At 41.6% G+C, this 21687-nt stretch overlaps 1 protein-coding gene across 1 annotated transcript in view; it reads left to right on the top strand.

Annotated features, from left to right (window-relative positions):
- Window positions 1–7427, top strand: part of LOC124775410 — a 134696-nt gene extending 127269 nt beyond the window's left edge. The window contains exons 3-4 of the mRNA XM_047250242.1: window positions 5099–5261; window positions 7399–7427. Of these exons, the coding sequence (XP_047106198.1) occupies window positions 5099–5261; window positions 7399–7427 (192 nt within the window). The remainder of the gene's footprint in view (window positions 1–5098; window positions 5262–7398) is intronic.
- The last annotated feature ends 14260 nt before the right edge of the window (window positions 7428–21687 follow it).

The following is a 21687-nucleotide window of genomic DNA, read 5'->3' as shown; positions in this document are numbered from 1 at the left end:
TAGCATCTGACACCACTTGTCCAGAGCGTGACTCGTACTGCACTTCAGTTCACCGTTCTCTGATCTCAAATGGCATGAAGCAAGACGCTACACCTCAAGCTGTATGGCGAAAAACAACAGACAATCAGGTGTATACATGGTAGGCGAGAAGTCTTCATACACACTAGCATCGAATGCTGACTGATTTTTTTTAAACACAAATCCTTCCTTACGTATTAAGTGTTCAGTATATCGGAATGTACCCCATAATGCTGTAAACGCTTTTCCATGCACCTCCATGTTGTTCTTGACATATTTTTGATCATGTCCAGTGTTATAGTGCAAAATGCATCCTCAACAAGTTCGCGCATTTCTTCGTTTGTAGCTTAACGACGTGCAGATACATGCTCCTTAATGACTCCAGATAATGTCTGCTCAGTTGAGGTTAGGTATTCCTGGTGGGTATTTCAAGGGCGCCGGTGTTGCTGATGAACCACTCTTCGCCGTCCTGGAAAGTGTCCATTTAGGAAGTTAGGAGGGTAGTGAGGAGGCGCTCCGTCTTGCTGCGACCATATGCGTTCTGAGAGACCCATTTCCTCAAGATGAGGTATTGACCATGCTTGTAACTTGTGTCAGTACTTTGCGCCAATCACAGTACCTTTAAAAAAGTACGGTCCAAGCAAATGTTGTGATGTCATCGCTGCTCCTGTCATTACATGAGATGCGTTGCTTCCTAACTCGACTTTGCAAAGAGGATTATCTTTCGCCCAAACGACAATATTTCTAACACGTCAGTTGCGATAAATGATACATTCCTCTGAAAATATAAACATGGTATGGTTCCCCGCTTTTTGAAATTGCGTTAAATAAGCACGATATGCTAACAAAACGCGCTCATTCCGCTCTGTATTCGATATCTCATTTACGATCGTAGGTCGGAGAGGTCTGACGTTAAGGTCTTTTTGCGTGTGATCTCACATTGATGGCATCGGTGTACCGAGTTCTGTAGCACGTTTATTTAGGTGTTGACTTCATAGGTGACTGCTCAATTAGAGACTCTGGCACATGTGCCCTCTCGTGTCTTCTTCCTTCCACTCCGGGGCTCGTCTTCAACACAGCCAAAAGTAAAACCACTTCTTTTCAAATCCAGATGTGTTGCCTTTCCCGATGGTGCCTATTAAATATTGTCTGGAACGCTCCTAAAATCTATCTCATTGTCTGCCCTGTGTGCTGTCTTTTCACATCTGCCTTCGTTACAAATTAATACTCGACCTGCAGCTGCGGAAACTTATTAACAAGAATTCCAAAAATGGATTCCAACCACCAGTAAGAAGTACCGTAGCTACCTACATGCATGATAACGTTTGATACTGAATACGAGTTACAGGAATACAGGGACTTCTCACCCATCCTGTATGTGTCCATATGTCACGTAAGTCATTTCTAATCTTCTAAGCCTGTTGCGTAATAATATCAATATAACCAGTTACGCTGCTATGAATATTATTTTTATTCGAAGTATAGGCCTATTTCGGCTATATAGCCATCATCGGGTTATCTGTATTAGAACATCTGATAAATTTTGGTACCCATTTATTACATGCAAGCTACTCCAGAATATTATGATTTTACATACATTTCCAAGTCTTGACTTCGGTGCAATATGATGTCTCTTTCGCTGTCCATTTGTTACTGGTTATATCCTTTAATTGTTGTTCTAGTAGTAATCAGTTGTGTGTTATGTTCTGACATTTCATTGATAAGGGTCAAAAACAAAATTAATTTCCAGTAGAAATTTCGTGACAGCAATTACGTCAGATGGTCAGCAATGTTGTATGATTACATCTGCTTGTTGACAACTCAGCAAGCATAGAATGAAGGCTTTCACGACCGGATGACAGAGCTGCTCGTAAACCTTTCGGGATGTGAGGTCCTGGCCCGAGAAACTCTTTTGTTTCACTTTAAGGTCAGTACCGTCATTAGACTTTTTTATTTGCATTGTTACATTTACACGATCATGATTTCGGCTTCAGAGTGCCATTATCAAGTGTTTTAAGTGTTACACAGTGTCTAAGTTGGCATACTGTCGTATTTAAAATACGCTTTTAGACACATTGTCTAAGGGTCGATATGTCTGGTAAAGCGTACTGCTTTGTTTTATCACTGTGTATATCATCTTCATACGGTGGTCGTTAATTTCTGTATGGAGAAATTTGAACAATCGGCTCTGCACAAAGCAAATAAGAAACCATATCGCTGTTACTGATTTGTAGACGACACATTTGTGGTTTGGTCCCACGGTAGAAAGGCTTTGGACGCATTCTTTCAGCATCTAAATATAATTAATCCTAAAATCCAGTTCACCATGCAAATAGAAAATCATACGAACGGATATGCACATCGGAACACCTGGACGCTTAAATAAAACGTCTGAAACAGCCTATGAGAAAAATGGCTACTCAGAGAAAGAGGTAAAGAGGATTTTCCGACCAAGGGACAGAAGACCGAAAGAAAAGGATGAACCACAACGATGGAAAAATACAAAAGAATGGTTCCAATGGCTCTGAGCACTATGGGACTTAACTTCTGAGGTCATCAGTCCCCTAGAACTTAGAACTACTTAAACCTAACTAACCTAAGGACATCTCACACATCACTGCCCGAGGCAGGATTCGAACCTGCGACGTAGCGGTCGTGTGGTTCCAGAATGTACCGCCTAGATCCGCTCGGCCACTCCTGATAGCGAAAAATACAGTTTATCTCCCTTTTACTAAAAAAGTAACCCATCAGATCGGCACGATTTTACAGAAACATATCAGACCGGTCTTTAGACCAACAAAGAGAATAAGTACTCCGATCTGTGAAGGATAAACGCCCTCCTCTGTCGACTTGTGGTGTTTACAAAATTCCATGTACACGTGGTAAAGTTTAAATTGGAAGTACCAAAAGGAGCGTAAATAGGCGGCTAAAAGAGCACAGAAGTCTTTGCCGATTAGGAAAAATAGAGAAATTAGTTGTAGCGGGAGATGCTCTTCAGTCAGGAAACCACACAGTAAAGTTTTCTGAAACAGAAATTTTATCTTCAACGGTCTGGAACCTCGCGACCGCTACTGTCGCAGGTTCGAATCCTGCCTCGGGCATGGATGTGTGTGATGTCCTTAGGCTAGTTAGGTTTAAGTGGTTCTAAGTTCTGGGGGACTGATGACCTCAGCAGTTAAGTCCCATAGTGCTCAGAGCCATTTTATCTTCAACGTCAAATTATTATCCACTACTATGTAGAAAAGTCCTTGAAATTTATAAGCATCAGAATAATTTTAATAGGAAAGAGGAGGCAATGAAACTTAGCGACATATGGACAGTGGCTCTGCAAAATCGGTAGAAAGTTTTATCTTTGGTAAGACGATAATCGATAGTTATGCTTTACCTCTGACAAGGATTATCTCTGCTCATCACGACTTACTTTGACCACACCCCCTTTCTTACAGTACTTATGTCGCTCTAAGACGTCCGATCGGTCAATCGGCAAGACTCATCGGAGGAGCGCCTCAGAGGATGTCCATCGCAGTCCTGGACGAAACATCAGGAAGAGAAGAGTTTCTTGGATCACGACCTCACATCCCAGAAGGTTCACCAGCAGCTAATTCTACAAGTGATGTTATTGGGTTATATAAAATGGATATCTGTTGTGTTGTGATATTTAAGCTAAATTTTGTCTCTGGTTGTGTTGTGGTGTATCCTGGATCTCGATGGATAATATCAATAAAGTTTTCGACGAACTGGTTCTATTTTAGGACAGTTTGTTCGTTGAGGATTAAAAGTGGATAATTTCTTATCATAATTTCCTCATCGAGGAGATTGATCTAGAAGATGAACAATTTATCAGAAACTTCACTGACATTATCCACCAAGATCCAGGATAAACTATAATACAAACAAAGAGAAAATGTGACTTAAATAACACAAGAAGAGAAATGTACATTCAATATAACCGAATAACTTCACTGGCAGAATTGTCAACAAACAGATGTAACTACAGAATATCGCTGATCGTCTGACACTACTGCTGTCACGAAATTTTGACTGTAAATTAATTTCGTTTCTGACCATTATTAATGAAATATCAGAATGTAGCACAACTGATTAGTATTAAAGTAAGAATGAAAGAGTGGAATGAGTAAACAAATAACATCAACAGAAATAACAAAATCGCTGACCATCTGTCACAACTGCTGTCATTAAATGTCAACTACAGAATAAAATTTATTTTTAACCACTACTAACACAAAAGTGAGAACATACAACAAAACTGATTATTATTCCTACATTAACGCAAAATGTAATCGTTAGCAAACAGACTTCAACAGAAACAACGATACTGCATGGAAGTCAGGACTTGAAAACATATGTAAAATAGTATTATTCATAGTAACTTGTATGTAATACAATATAAGTACCAAAATTTATAAGAAGTTCCATTAAATAGAATATGTTGATTGCTTTATATATGCCAATAAAGCCTGAAGTTTAAGTAAAAGTAATATTCATGAAGCGTAGTTGGTTATATTAATGTATTATGTCCTTAAAAGACTTGAATGTAAGTTCAGCATCTCCTTATCTCCTACATCGATTTCAGCCGAACTTGGTACACATATTACTATCTCAAAATAATTACTGTTGGGGGTAAAACCACCAATTTTCCGTTGAGATGGAGGTAGTAAGGGGTGATAGACAGAGAAGGCGGGTGGAGGAGATGGGCAAAGAGGAAGGTGGTAGGAGGTAGGCAGAGGGAGGGGCAGAGGAGGTGGAGGACAGTGAGAGGGGTGGAGGAAGTGGACAGAGATGGGGAGATGGAGGTGAACACAAAGATGGCAGGAAAAATGTTTATCTCTTACTACAGCTTCGCTGCAGAGGGAGGGGTGGTGGTGGACAGAGGGAGGGGTGGAGAAGGAGGTGGCCAGAGAGTGGGAGGGGTGGAGGAGGAGGGGATGGGCTAAGCTAATAGAAGATGTGGAGTGTCGGGGCAACGTCGGGTTTCTCTGCTAGTGAATAATATACAGCACTGCGCTATTTTCGACGATGAATAGACGTAAATGATGACAAAAATATTTCCGCTCTTCAGGTGCTTCTTCGCGGAGGCGGCAGCCCGGTCGAGGCCCGTACGCTGCGGGTCCTGCACACGGCCATCTTCCTCGCCAGGCCCGACGGGTCGCGCCTACGCCTGTTCGCCAGCCCTCTGCCCATGGCGCTGCGCTACCTGGACGTCGTGCGCGCTGCAGCCAAAGGTAGGTCCGCGCCATTCATCTGCACTACATTGTTCCTCCTGTGCAGTACCATGTAGCGCGCTTGGAGCACCATCTTTTACGTACATGGTGTTCATGGACAAGGAACGACAGCGAAGTAGTTTGATCTTCTTCAGAAAGTACTGTCGTTTCATAACTTCTTTTGTTCGGGATCGGGATAACTAAGACGTGATGTGAAGCCGATAGTATCGAGCTCTTTGAAAATTATGTCCTGACAGAGACCGCTGCGATGTAAACATCCTGTGTTCAACAATGCACGGTGACCTGTGTCCTTACGGCTCACATTACAGAGGCAGGAGAGTATCTTAACCCTGGCATCGCAGATTTGATTTGAATTAACTTGCACCTCACATTGGGATCCACTGGTCCCCAGTAAAATGTTAGCATATATCGTGTTTTTCAAGCTCATTAATACATACATTGGACTGTTTATTTGTATCGGACTTTGTAAATGACTATATAGTTACTTGTAGTGACCTTTTTATTACAACAACAATGAGTAACACATGGTATTTATAAAATGTGTGTAGTATTATTAACAAATGATGTCTTATATTTCTTTATGTTCAGATTCCTCATATTTGAATGTGTATAATGGAACAGAATGTCTTATTTGACTTTATTTAGTTATTACAATGAGTAACATACGTATTTACAAATTTGATATAAGTTACACTTAAACGCTATGCTGGAAACGAGTTTTCATATATTTTTTATTAATGTATAAATTCAACACTAGTCTGAACTTGAATGTACAAAATAATATAATATAATGGATTATTTGATTTTTACAGGATATTTTGGCACTGGGTGTTTACAAAATTACTATTATAGCATATTCGTGCAAAAATGCATAAGAAATATGAAACTAATGTATATTAGAGTCAAGTGAAAAACTGTAATATATCAGTCACCATTTTTATTATCGGTGTGCACACTTGGTACAAATTAGGGCTCTATGTTAATCACAGGTCGCCCTTTTGCAAGCGTGGCGACTCATTTTTGTTTTTCAGTCCCTTTTCCTTGAACACAGTGAACATCTCACTTTGCTGGTTAGAGGTTCTGGTCTGTCTGATGCCACAGTATCTATTTCCAATAGTTCTTCCAGAGTTCTCTTCACATTCCTTCATAGTGTAGGGTATTTTCAATCTAGGCCTTAGACGAGGCGCAGTTAGGTTCCATGCCAGTTCATGCAGAAATTTTCTTCGTGGCTTCTTTACTCCAGTGCTGGAAAGGGTAAAGAGAACCATGACGTTTATCCCACTTTGATCCAAAATGCCACAGAAAACCGTCACAGTTCATCTTCTTGTTGCACGTGCAGTGGTGTAAGTTTCGCACAGTTGATCAAAAGTGTCACTACCACCTTTTGTTTTATTGTATGAAATTATCATTTCAGGTTTCCCTGTTGTTTTGTCGATGTCGTTTGAGTAGTGCATGGTTGTCAGCAAGAGTACAATTTTATTCTTCTTTGGGACATATGACAGTAGCGACTTATTCACATCAAAAGGAAATTGTTTCTCCGACATTTCGAGAACGGAAAAATGATTGTCGTGTTTCCCGTTTATTTTTTCTTACAGTTTCCAACATTGTCAAACCGAAGTTTTCAATCATTGTGTGATAAAGAGGAACTAAAGAAAACGAGTTGTTAGCAGTCAGATTCCTATTAGTGCCATGAATGGGTTCTGATAACTTTCTCACATGATAAGATAGGACAACTTCATTTTTTTCTGTTACTACCTTGCCAATGTGTGGAGTAGTGTTTAGCATGTAATAAGTCTTGGAATCATTCAACATCAAAATTTTAATTCCATATTTGTCCGGCTTGTATATCATGAATGGGCATCTGCCATGGAAGCCCATTAGCTGCTGGTCTATTGTACAGTATTCGAAAGGCGATTATAGGGATTTGCAGTTATCAATGAATTTAGTCCAGATGGCTAGAATGGGTGCAAATTTGTCTTCTTGTTTTCTTTGCATGCGGGTTGCTTTCTGATAAAATTTTAGACAACTAGTCAAAAACTGAAATAGCCTTAGTGACATTGTAACGCGAAACACGCCATTGTCAAATTTAGGAGACCAAAGTTCTAAATTTGTGTGAGCAGCCTTGTTTACGCCGCAGAGATAGAAGAGTCCAGGGGCAGCTCTTAGCTCTACAGTATTTGTAGTGTTATGGTAACTTTCCGGATTTCCGATTGAAGAAAGTTTGCGAGTAATTTCGGCGTTCGTGTAAGTGACAATCATGTCCAGCATTTCATCTGTCACTAATAATTGCCATGCTTCAATTGGACTACAAATAGACCTTGCCTGACCCTTTGGTATTGGGAGGTGACTTACTAAACTTCTGGGTTTAGTTCTATCTGTCGAAGATGGTGTAGCTGAAGACCACTTATAGACCTTCTTACCTAGAATGATGTTTGAATTGGAAGAACTACCAAGAGTATCATCATCGTCTCCTCCACTCTCTTCTGTACCTGATGGTTCCTGTATTTCAACAAAATCAGGATCTTCATCAGAATCTAGGCCTCCAAATGAATCTTCCCGGCCCAACTCGTCCATAAGTGCATTATATATATCATCAGTTATCTCATTATCGCTAAAAAATAAAATAAAATAATATAGGGATACATTGAAAGGAGGCAGTTATAAGTTACACACAATATATATTTCGATATTGTATACTTGCCAAGTTATTATTTTCAATCTGCATAAATGTGCTACACAGAACGCAGCCTGGAGTAAACAAGACCCTAGGGACGTTCAAAAACCTCTACAGCTTGACACTACCGCAACAACAATGCAGATGTTTGAGTTAACATCGCATACATAAAGGCAGTGTTACCAACCTAATATACGCTAAGTTTCAGTAAATTGTAGCCAACATACTCTTCGTAATAAACAATAAAAATTATTCTGGGGTCCCTACGACCCCAGCGTGTGGTGCGAGGGTTAAAATAGCAAGTTTAGTGTAAGGAACCAATACTCGAAATTGAATATTTCAGGCGGAACGAGGGGCTGAGAATATAAGAGGTAAAAGTGACGTTTCACAAGAAACTGATCTAAATGCGCATTTTGTAAGGTAATGTGTGGACATATTCTGAGTAAAAGAAGTACAAACAATTTCCTGCATATAGATTGACCCTGTGGAATGAATTTGTAGTACAATTAATACAAGTGAAATGGGGCAGAAGAAGAATTCTGTTGTCTTTAACGAAGCTTCAAGTACAATTTTTTTATAAATATGGCTGTAGCCTAGTGTGTATCGTTCCAATGTAACACTTCTGTCACTAAATGTAACTGAGTTTTCTCCTTTGATGCTCGGCAATTGTCAGGATGAGCATTACTGCAAAGGGCATTTGATTCTAAAGCGTTATGTCAGGGTGAAAATACTAAATAAATTAATTTTTCTGTCTTAACAACATGTGGGCAGGATGGGTTCTTCCTTGGCTCGGCTATGAGGTACAATGAAACAGCATTTTTACGTAAGATAACTTTTATTGAAAATTTTGTACAATGGTTTCTTACTGGATGTTCTGGCTCGGAGAGCGGCAGCTGTGTCGTTTGCGAAGCCTTCTGCTGCGGCAGCGGCGGCGTCTGATTACGCCTGGCTATGTGTATCTCGTGTCGCCGTCTCGCCCAGTTGACTGGAGACGCGGCTCTTGCGGTGGCCCGTTTAATTATTGAGAGCGAAGTCGTGCATCGGATGGTGATACCTTGGATGTGGCGTCCCATTGTTTCTCTTCTCTAAGCGGCCGCGTGTGTTGTGCGTCGGCCAGCGGAGCGGCGCGGCGGAGAAGGCCAGTGTCCCGGACTCGAACAATGGACTCCCACTTACCAGTCTTCGGCTGTCAGATCTTCATCCCAGCGCACAGGTGACTGCTGATGTGAGGCCGTCTCCTTCCCGTCCTCACGAGTCACCCGTCTACGTGAAAATCAGACGTCAAATACCTTTTAACTTCTGTTCAAAATGGTTCAAATGGCTCTGAGCACTATGGGACTTAACATCTGTGGTCATCAGTCCCCTAGAACTTAGAACTACTTAAACCTAACTAACCTAAGGACATCACACACATCCATGCCCGAGGCAGGATTCGAACCTGCGACCGTAGCAGTCGCGTGTTAACTTCTGTCTTCTGGCGCCGAGGCTGCTGCTTGCTATTCCATTACAGTGGCGGACTTGGTGGGTCTGTGTATAATGTAGTCTCTTCTTGCATGACGGTCTTCAGCACCGAAACAGACTGAAAACTACTCTACTCTCGTCGGGCCCACTGCGTCTCGCGTATTTATTCACTTCAGTTCACTGGAGGTGAACGACTTCACGGTCATTGCCTCTTCTGTCACGTTGAAAAGCTTCTCGAAGAATCTTCTTTACGTCGGTCATTGGCTCTTGGAATGTAGGCGAGGGCCTTTGATCACATGTGACAAATGAGAAACACGTTGAGCCGGTCGGGCGATGCCCTGACGGCTGAATCGACAGTTTCCGCTTCCCTCGTGAATGTGCTGACTTCAAGCGCCGGCCGTTGCCACTGCTGCTTTGTCCGCTGTTTGCCAGTGTGTAATTCTTCTAAACTAAACTAATTTTTTCATTTATTTTCTAATTTCTACTTCACTTCACATCGATTTTACTAATTTATTTACCTATCTTAAGTACCACTCAACACCAAGAATACTTATTGTAATATTTAATGCACGTCTAAACAGGCCATATTTTGAAATACTGGCTGTATATCTTGAGGAAAAACCAACATTCTGACACAACAGATCAGAAGATCCTTGACCATGGCCGTATATCTTGTTTATGGAATTTGATAAAGATTGTAGTCTGTCTGAAAAGGAAAAGAGACGCTTCAGATATGTACTGGCTCACCGGGACACGATATAGGCAGTGATGGAGGTCAGCTGAAAGCGTTCCGTAGTGGAAATGGAACAGAACTTTCATTCAATTGAATCCATAGATGTTTCAGCAAAGGAAAAAGTGGGGAACACATTGGAAGAACATCAGGTGGATCTTAATCCGCAAAGAAAAGCCTGTAATAGTGCAGTTCAAGTATTCACTGAACCGTGATGCTTGAGTTTGTAGAAGCGGCTTTCAGGAAGCCCAATATTAGTCCTTCATCAATACCTTTTCTGCAGTCTTCGCATCAAGGTAAGTTTGAAACAAAATTTGAGAAGTGGAAAAATCTTAAGGAAATAATGAACAGCATTCCTGAACTTTATCATGAGCTCCATAACAATATATCCCATTCATAGACAGCTGTTACCATTGGTGTAAGGAGAGGGAGTGGAGAAAGAAGATGTTGTCAAAGAAGGAGAGAGAAAATTTGAAAAATACACAACACAAGGGCACAGCATCATGATTGTTGCTGAAGGATGACACTCTTAAAGAGTCACCACAGAAGCGTATGATTATGATGGCGTTATAGAAAGTAACTACGAATTATCTTTCCTAAGTGTTGGAAGCACACAAATATATTTTCATTTTGGTACTTTGTTTACTATTAACCTACTGTTTTTAATCTCATCGTATTTTGCTTTAATTCCTCATAATGTTTTACGATGAAAATGTATTTTACTACGTATATCATATTTGTCGCACCAAAAAATCTTCAAACATAGTACAGTAAATATAATGTTACCGCACATGTATCTGTTTGACTCTAAAAATTTCTAAGACGCAAGGCGTATAAGTATTTTTTGAGACAATGTAATAAATTATGAAAGGGTATTAAAATTTCTAACCGTACCTGCAACTGTACACAGGCTAACTGACCACCAAGGAAAAATATCTGATGTTTTGATATCAACTCACATTATTTATAAATAGCCATTGAACACTGGCAGTGAGTTACTCTGTTTGCTTCAGCAAGCGTTTGTACAACGTATAGTCTCAGTCCTTCAGTAAACATCCGTAAGCCCCATCGACGTTGATGGTGTTACCGTGAAACGCAGTTCACTATCGTTGTGCTCACGAGTGGAATCTTGTCACTTTTTACGCGTCGCTACGAAGATGAAGAATTGTTCTATCTCAATAATCATTTCACCAATGGAATTCGTTACGTACATGCACATGTCTCGCTCTCCTCCTCCTCCTCCTCCTCCTACTCTTCTTCTTCTTCTTCCTTGTCTTTTCGTCGTGCACCTATGAGGGTCGGTGCTGTTATAAGTGTTTTGGCAATGTTAGTGGGTGGTGCTCAGAAACCATCACTTCTTCCGAAAAAAAATGTGTGTGCGCCATCTATCTGCTTCTGCAGCAAATCTGATTTCCTAGTGTGAGGAAATCTTTCAGGTGTGGTTTTAACGTGTGTCTGAGTTGGGATGTGGCTACCAGACCAGTATTTACCTAGCTAGACGTGGAAAAAAGCATAAAAACATATACAGCCTGGCCTCGTTCTCTTCGGGGAACTGCTCTTGCAGCTGATTACGAGTTTAACGAGACTAAACATCTACTGTCATCAATCTCCTAAACACCCTTTCCGGGACGGAATCAGTGTACCTTGTCTGTCTACTTCTAGAGTTAATTCTGTGTGCAAGTGTCAGACAGTTTCCTGAATGTTTTCGTAGCGTGTATGAGGCAGGATGCGGGTACCAGACCGATATTCACCTAGTGGGACGTGGTAAACCGTCTCGAAACCACTGTGGCCGTCACACCGTTTCCCGTCATTAGTCCACCGGTCGGTTTAGAGCAGGGGTCGGCGCAGCTACCTGTTCCCGAGGCTGGCGCTGAAACACCCACGGCTGCCTGGGTCGGTGCCTTGACTGTGTCCACTCACAGTGATAAGCCTATATATATATATATATATATATATATATATATATATATATATATATATATATATATTCTTTCGGACATGTCCGAAAGAACAGATACCATCGGTGACAATGCCGCTCGTTAGAATGAAATTACAATAAAGACAGTTGAAAATGTGTGCTCCGACCAGGACTCGAACCCAGGATCTCCTCCTTACATGGCAGACGCTCTGGGAATGTGGGTCTCACGGGAGGCGTGCCAGAGATAAGTCCCTGCAGTCGCACTATTATCTCTGTGTCCTCGGTAGCTCAGATGGATAGAGCGTCTGCCATGTAAGCAGGACATCCCGGGTTCGAGTCCCGGTGGGGGCACACATTTTCAGCCGTCCCAGTTGACTTATATCAACGCCTGTATGCAGCTAAGGGTTTTGATTTCGTTGTAAATCCAAAATAATATGACCACTGCCCACAGCGACGATGGATGCCACCTGGTGTTGGTGAGGCTACATGACGAGTAACAAAAATATTTAAGTGCAGCAGACACGGACGGGGCTCACCCTAACGAAGATATGGGCTGCAAATGGGGTAATTAATTGAGACAGCGTCTTCTCCAAAGGGCAAATTATTATTACGCAGGGCCTGTGAACGAATTTCTCAAAAACGGCGGAGCTGGTCTAATGTTCACATGATACTGTCGTGGGCAACTACAAAAGAAGTAGGACGGTGAAACTATCACTAGCCGCTGAATGGTTGGACGTCCGCCACTCTTCGCAGAACGTAGGCTTCGGTGGCTCGTCTGCTATGTTAAGTGGGATAGATAGTGATCTATGGCATCTCTACCGAAAGAGAGCAATGCTGGTGCACGCACAAGTGTTCCAGAGCACATCGGAATCGTACATTGGTGAACATTGAGCTCTGCAGCAGAGCACCCCTACTTGTTCACATGTTGACCCAACGACATCGTTAATTACGATTACAGTGGTCGGGATTCACTCGCCGATCAACGGAAACGTGTCGGCTCTTCGGATGAATCACATTTTTGCTACATTAGGTTGTCTCCACAAATTCCGTCATCGAGGTGAACGGCGGCTCGAAACGTGCAGCGCGCCGCGGACGCAGGCTGGTGGGAGCAGTATTATGCTATGGGAGACGATCTCCTGCGCTTGCATGTGATCTGTGGTAGCAAACGAAGATTCGCTGACAGCTGCGAATCACCTGCATCCTTTCATGCTTTATGTCTCCCCCCGACGGTGATGTCATGTTTCAGCTGTATATGTTTCGGAGCCAGAACCGTACTACAGTGGTTTGAGGAACATTATCATGGACTGACGGTGGTGTATGAGCGACCAAATTCGCTTAATGTAAATCCTATACAATCCATCTTGTTAAGTATCGGGCGCGATTACGGCGTTCGCAAATCACCTGCCCGTTATTTACGCGAATTACAAGACCTGTTCGTAGACATCTAATGCCATATACCTTCACAAGTCTGTCAACCAACTGTCGGATCCCTGATACCCAGAATCAGAGATGCATTTCGTTCCAAAGACGGACAATTAAGCAGGTGGTCAAAATGTTTTGGCTCATCAGTGTACGTTCATGGATATGCAAGCGTAGCAACATTTTAAGATAGTAGCTCATAAGTTGTTTCCTCCTTACAGTGAGCGAATTTCTATTCGTCGCCAAAGAAATGGAGCGAACACGAACGAAATGTGAATTACAGATGTAGTACGTCTTAAAGCGTATGTTAATACAGGAGGAAATGTCAGTGCGAATATTTTTCATGCGTGAGTCTGTAGCAGCGAAGTATCGCTTTTCAGTAATCCTTCTAAATGAGTACTGCACACAGTCTTCCATTCTATAGTTTACATTAGCGGCTGGTACCTTTAGCCATTGCTTTAATCAAATTACGTAGATCGTTCCGCCAAGCTGACAGCTTCTTGGGTCTTCCTCCAATGCACCCACGGCCATTTATCGAGAACGTGAGTGTTCAAAAAGCAAACTGCCTGCTCACAACCGTAGCGGCGTTCGGTTTCCCTACGTTTGTACGGCCGTTTTAAGCCGTTATCTTGCTTGTTTTCATTTTGCGTGCTCTGATATTATATCCCTTCGCACTGTATTTAGATCTCCCTACAGGTGCACACCATTTACTAAGCTCCTGTCTCTCTAATTCATTCAGTCAACAACATATAGGGTGGGTCAGGATGAAAGGTACATGCGTTGAGCGGTGACGGTATTGGCCATTCTGAACAAAAAACTTCAAATCAACATACGCCCTTTTCTTAAATGTACTCGACACAGTGCTGTTCGAAAATTTTTATGGTCAGTGACCCTGAAACGTATGATGCGCGTTGGATCTATCCCCATGTACTCATTTCATGGCCACCGAGATCACTAGCTCTTCTCCTTTAGTTTACTGTTTCTGGGGTTGAATTAACAGCCAAGTCTACAAGCGCAGAGTGGACGTAAAGGAGAACTTCTTGCTCGTACATGCGCCCATCGCCTCGTACACAACAGAAGTACTGTTGTGACTGCACAAAACTATCGAACATTGGTGCAACCACTGTAGTACTGAGACCTGAGGCAAATAACGTGAACACTTGCAGGACTCGGCACCCGACAACTCGAAAGTGAAGTGCGCATTGAAATGGTCAATAAAGACAACGCTTCCTAGTCCAATGTCGCTTCGATTGTATTCGCATATGATTGTTGGCGATGAAGGACGTGACCGGCTCCCGTGTGCTCAAATAAAGGAACGTACGAATAAGTTCAGATTAGCAACATAGCTGCTGTCGAAAGGAGCCGCAAATGCCTTGCTGCTGACCGTCGACTTTTTGGACAACTTTTGTAAGAAATATCTACACAATTAAATGAAACATTACATTGCAAATATTTCTTTTTCTGACACCTGTCCTTATGGTGTTCCCCATAGTTTTCATTAGTTTCCTCGGAAACTTTTAAGAACAGGACATATGTTCATATGGCGTATTTTGTTCAACCCACTAATACTATCACCCCTCAAAGCATGCACCTTTCCTTCTGACTAACACAGTATACGTGAAGCGTTCATAGAGTAGAAAATGTTATGGTTTGACTAGAGGAAGCGCGATTTAAAGACTATTTGTTACATGAAAGAACATTGTGGAATACAGTCTTATGTGACAGCTTACGAAGTAAGCTATACCTCTGAAGTCAGTGTACCTCAAACCAACTCTCAAATCTGGAAAACATACAGATGAGGCATATTATACTTGACATCTGCTTGGTACTTGTGTGTCCCAATCAGCTTTCCAAAAGCAGAAACACTGTTATGAACAAGTACTGCCGTCAACGACGTACTTAGTACAAAAAGATGGTAAGAATGAAAAGCTCCAGTAGCTCTTTTAATGTGAGCATTAGGCAAAGCAGAAAGAAGTCATTCACCAGTAAGAATACTGTTCCTTAGTCTTTTGTAATGGCTCTAATACTGTTTAAATAAATCCTTACTGGCATAAGTTTTGGCACATTACTGGTATATTTTATTCACCAAAGAGATGTCGCGTGCAATCCATTTTCGGCCGTACCAGGTATCAACGTGTGCAACAATGACAACGAATAGCCAGTTTTAAAACTTTTAGAGGTCTACCATATCAAGGAGCACACGACTGAGCATAAATACACCAAGTGAAAGGTGTGAACACCCTGCATACAAGTGCTGTTCCGCTTCTCGGTCTGCACACGAAGCATTTGCCGACTACCACCAGCAACAAATTCTGCTGGTCTGACGGCTGAGTAATAACTCAGTAACTACCATGCCAGAGGAAGGAGACGATAATCTGCCTAGAACCCAGAAATGTTCAATGCATACAGCTTGTCCCTGAACTCTAAAGTCAAAGATAAACGTATAGAGGACTCTAATATTAGTACTTTGACACTATAGATTAATGTCAGGGAAACAGTAATTGGTTTTCTATTGGCATAAATGAGTTGCACTTCACACCAACAACAGAGCTCATAGAAAATGGTCAAACTGACAACCGCTATCCCAGTCCGTGTATTATAACATAGTGAATTAACATACCGAAGTTTTAGTTGAGAATCTTTGGGACTGTTGCTTGCATAGGCTACTTGCTAGACGGAATAATTCCTTTCCTGCCAGTGCGCTCCGTACTTTATTCTCAAAGATTTGGAGTCTAAGGTGTGCTTTTCACAGGCAATTTGAGGGGTCTTAATCGATGGGTCATCTCCCACATGATCATCACCATCTCCTTCCGTCGTACTGTCTGAACAATTTTCTGCCCAGAAGAATGGCAATCTCTCTGCTGCTTCAGCGAGTCAGTTTCTATATATTTCTGTCCATCACGACTCTTTTCCATTTATTATCAATTATTACGACGCATGTTGCTAAAATTTCCTCTATTCATTCATCCAAAAGGTCTTGTTCTATCTGCTGCTTCCTGTGACGAGTAGTACGTCATCTGCAACAATCTGTCATGAAATGTGGACGTGGTAAACTCGACCATGGACATAACACAGGCACTTGTGTGTTGTTTCTCATTCAAAGTGGCCCCTTCAATGTCGATGCTGGATTTTAGTTTGTCGACAAATACAGATGGTTTACAAATACATGGCTAAAACGCATTCATCATACACTACCTAGATCGGCCTGAAATATTCATTTCTAGCCATACTTTCCTTATCACAAAATGTAGATACCACATTTTGTGTGATATTCATCGTACTGGCCTGGGACACCTTGTGAGACAGAAGTACGAGGTATGATTGGAAAGTTTTAAGAATGGATCCGCTACTTCTTACTGGTTTGGCAGGCAGCTACACGGAGGGTGGGGAGTGAGTCATTGCCTTGTCCTTGAACGCCCTCTGACAGGAACCTGAACTTCCTTTATTCGGATCGTTGTTGCAGCTGGTTGAGAGCTAGTGTGTTAGGGCTAGTTGCCGGATTCTGTCTGCTTGAAAATGGACGTAAAAACGGAGCAATGAGTTTGTGTGAAATTTTGTTTTAAAACCAGAAAATCAACTGAGACTTACGAACTATTAAATTAGCTTTTGGAGATAATTGTATGAGCCTGTCAAATGTTTCTGTCTGGTTCAACAAATTTCAAAATGGCCGCAAATCATTTAAGATGAACCACCTCAAAAACGAATTATTTGAAGATTAACCACCTCAAAACGAATGAAAATGTTGTGAAAGTTCGCGACTTAGTCGCTCTGATCGTAGACTTACAGTTAGTGAGATGTCTGTTGAACTGAATTTTTCTATGCAGTTCCGTCAATTTTAACTGAAGATCTGAACATACGTCGAGTGCCCGCAAAATTCATTCCAAAAGGGTTGTCAAGTGACTAGAGACATTACTGATTAATCGGACTGAAAATGACCCAGATTTGTTGTAACTAGGATAACTACAGGTGACGAATCGTGGGCATATGGATATGATCCTGAAACCAAAGCGCAGTCTTCGCAGTGGAAGACTTCAGCTTCACAACGACCGAAAAAAGCACGGCAAAGTCGGTCGAAGGTAAGGAGGACGTTGGTGATTTTTTCTCGATTCTACCGGTATTGTAAATCAAGTATTTATCCCTGTTGGACAAACAATTAACCAGGAATACTACATATGTGTCCTTGAGCATTTGTGTGAAAAGGTGCAAAAGAAAAGGTCTGCATTGTGGATAGACAGGAGTTAGGTGCTACACCGTGACAATGTCCGGCTCATAGTGCATTCTCCATCGTTGAATTTTTGATCAAATTCAAAATTCCTGTGCTTCCACAACCGCCATATTTCCCTGATTTAGCCCCTGCGGACTTCTAGCTGTTTCCTAAACTGAAATTTTCACTGAAAGGGAAGCGATTTGACTCGATTGAAGTCATCCAGGCAAATACAGAGAGCTTCCTTAACACACTCCAGAAAATAAATTTCCAGGAATGTTTCCAAAAGTGGAAACACCGTTGGAGTCGGTGTGTTCGGTCAGAAGGGGACTATTTTGAAGGAGATGCATCACAGTAAGTACTAGCATTGTACAATTACAAGCCCACTCTTAAAACATTCCAGTAACACCTCGTATATGCACTCAGTTTCAGCAACAGAATAACATCATAGAACATGACAATGTATAAGGAAGAGGTATTCTACAAGTTTGATCTTATGTACCTGTGAGTAACTGTGGATCGTTCCCCAAACTGCGGAAGGTATCTTGGAAACATCCAACAGAAACGTTAAAGTATCAAGATGAAACCATATCTCACTGTTAAATCTGCTGTTTTCACCACAATTTGCAGCTTAGTGTACCCGGTTGCTGAATACTGCCCCCCACCCCAATCCGACTTGTAACTCAGCTATTTTACTAGTAAGATTTCCATTAACCTACATGAACGTAAAATAAGTATTATAGGCAGAGTTCCATGACTGAATAATATCAGGTTCTACTAAATTACGAAACTAGTACTGAACAAGGTATGTCACCTCAACCGTCGACAGGGCCTCCAGATGAAGGAGGCGTAGACAACCGTCTCCCAAACCAACTTCAGTTCTGGAATACAGAATGATAGGATATGAACGTTACTGTCAATGTGAAAGAAGAATGACAGTGGCTGTGTAAATTACTTCCACCTGAAAATTTCTGGTAAATTAAAACTAGTTGCCAGATACGAATTCGAACCTGGCACCTTCTACTTTTGTGGGCGAGTTCTCAGTTGACTGAGCTATCCTGAGATGGATAGCTCAGTTTATACAGTACTCTTCCACAAAAGGCGAAGGTGCCAGGTTCGAATCCGGGTCTGGCACACAGTCTGAATTTGCCAGGAAGTTTCACATAAACTGACTCCCCGCTGCAAAGTGAAAATTCATTCCGGGTTAGTTCCAGTTACCGACTAAGATGTCATAACTTTCTGTGAAATGGGATAAGTTGAATGCAGGAAGGCATGTATATTGTCGTAAATCGAATGAGAACGACTGCACGAGGTGCTATATATTGATGTGTAAACATGGACCCTGCAACTCTCGCATCTATCACTGGGGAACTCGTGAACACACAGTGGAACAACAACAGTCAAAGAATGCGTTAAGCGTTAATATCGCGGGCTGGCCGCTGTGGACGAGCGGTTCTAGGCGCTTCACTCCGGAACCGCGCTGCTGCTACGGTCGCAGTTTCGAATCCTGCCTCGGGCATGGATGTATGTGATGTGCTAAGGTTAGTTAGGTTTAAGTAGTTCTATGTCTAGGGGACTTATTACCTCATATGTGAAGTCCCATAGTGCTTACAACCATTTGTTAATACCGTGTAAGGTTCTAAGATCTTACTGGTACGACTTTTTTGTCATTAAGTGGAGTTGCAGTTATATGTTCGCAGGCTTTCACCACAGGAATCAGTGTTAAACATTTTGCGATACGATTCGGTCTACAAGCAGACTCATTTAATGCTGATTGCTGACCTGCTTAACATAGATCTTTGATCTAAGTCACCCATTTGATATTTAACTGTTGTTCTTCCATACGAATAGATACAGTAAAATCCGTAAATAATAAGTTGCGAAGTTCTGTTAAGAAGACAAAGGTGTAAATTTTCTACTCATGAAGTGCAATTTCACGGACCACAGCAGTGTAGTAGCAGAATCAATCCCGGAATAAGTGTTTAAACATTGATGGAAATCACAGAAACTAACTACGCGGTTTCGTGGTAAGTAAACGAATTACATTACTTATGATTCACATGAGATTGGGCTCGAATATGTAAGTCATATTAGCTAGTGTCAACAATGCTTTAGCGAAGCGCTTCCAGAGCTGCTTTGGGCTCGTCAGTTGCTAGGCAACTGCAGGGACCCACTCATCCCTTCCGTTACGCGACCGCTGGCTATGGTGCAGCAGCGTCGGTTCATATCAACCCACGAAGACGACGCAGGTTGGTTTTTGCTTCAGGTACGTTGGTACTACGGTATTTCGCTCTCAGTTGAGATGCTCCAAACTTCCGCCGATGGATACATGGCCATTCTGGACAGTATTACTAAGGCGGCAATGTATTCGTACTGTATCTGTAATGAAAACGTCCCTTCTATTCCGTGGCGATGCGTTATTATAAGAGTTTCTGTTGCACAAGTATCACTTCTAAATTACGTTGTTATGTCCCCGCAAAAATTAGTTTCCTGTTCTGCGCCCATGATAATAGCAAAATTCGATAAACTGCAGTCTGTGAAATCGAGAACTGTGCCTGGGATGTAATCCACACCATTCTTAACGATAGGGGAGATAGAGCTTCAGAAAAATTAGGAGCAGTGTACATGAAGTATATCACTGATCCCGCGTATCGTTAATGGGTTTCCTGTAATTCAGAATACCTCCGTTAAATTTTTCCTTTAGGAATGGTCAGTCTCCTGAACGATTAAAGTACTCAGTAGTAAAGCCGCTATATAAAAAGGAAGAAAGGGACAATGTAGACAATTTTAGACAAATTTCTATGCCATCAGTGTTTGCTAAAGTTATTGAAAAGTCTGTGAATGTAAGCATAATTGATCATATTATATCATACGATTTGCTACCAAATGTACAGTTCGGCTTTAGAAGTCGTTCAACAACATAAAATGCTATATTCCCTTTTCTCTGTGAGGTACTGGGTGATTTAAACAAAAAGTTTCGAAAGCTAGGCATATTTTTTTTATTTAACTAAGGAGTTTGATTGCTTCAGAAGTTGGACCATTACGGAATACGGGGAGTAGCTCACAATTGGCTCACCTCTTACTTTAGCAACAGACAGCAATTGGTCGTTATTCAGAGCGCTGAGAATGTCAGTGATATGGGATCTGAGTGGAGTACAGTCAAATAGGGGGGGGGGGGGTGCCCCAGGGATCAGTGTAGGGCCACTCCTGTTCCTTATTTATGTAAATGATATGCCTTCTAGTATTATGTGTAACTCTAAAATATATTTGCCTGCTGATGACACTAGCTTGGTATTGAAGGACGTCGTGTGCAATATTGGCTCGGTTTCAAATACTGCAGTTCGTGAGATAAGTTCATGGCCTGTAGAAAATAAACTACACTAAATCACTTTAGGACTCAGTTTTTACAGTTTCTAACAAACAATTCCACAAAACCTGACGTTTTAATATCGCAGAATGGGCATATGATTAGTGAAAGTGAACGGTTAGAATTTCTAGGTGTTCAGATAGATAGCAAACTGTCGTGGAAAGCCCACGTTCAGGATCTTGTTCAAAGACTTAATGCTGCCATTTTTACTTAAACTTATGGCTTGACTTTGTTCGGGTTCGTAAACATTTTATTTTTATCTGTTATTACTTTTACGTTGTAATTTCGTGTACTGACACGTTCCATGATCTCGGAGATTTGCTCCTCAGTTTGGCCCTGCGGTACTTGACGTGTAAATCAATAAACAGCAAAAGTAAATAATGTTAACGGTGCTTCAGATAGGACACTGTCGCATGATGCGTAGGTTCTTCCTTCTTGAAACGGCTCCATCAGCTTACGATATTTGAACGTGATATTTGAACGCTGTTCACCAATTTTTAAATGATTACGTTTTATAGCGTATCAGCTAAGGCTTCACCAAGAATTTACCATCTGAGCTAAATCATTTGCCCATGGGCCGAATATAGTTCGACATTTAAGATTCTGTATTTTGTCTGATTTGCTATAAATGTTAATGACGAAGATTTACTAGA

The sequence above is a fragment of the Schistocerca piceifrons genome, chromosome 2 (assembly GCF_021461385.2).
Source record: "Schistocerca piceifrons isolate TAMUIC-IGC-003096 chromosome 2, iqSchPice1.1, whole genome shotgun sequence".
NCBI lineage: Eukaryota > Metazoa > Arthropoda > Insecta > Orthoptera > Acrididae > Schistocerca > Schistocerca piceifrons.
This window is presented reverse-complemented; position numbering and strand designations above follow the sequence as displayed.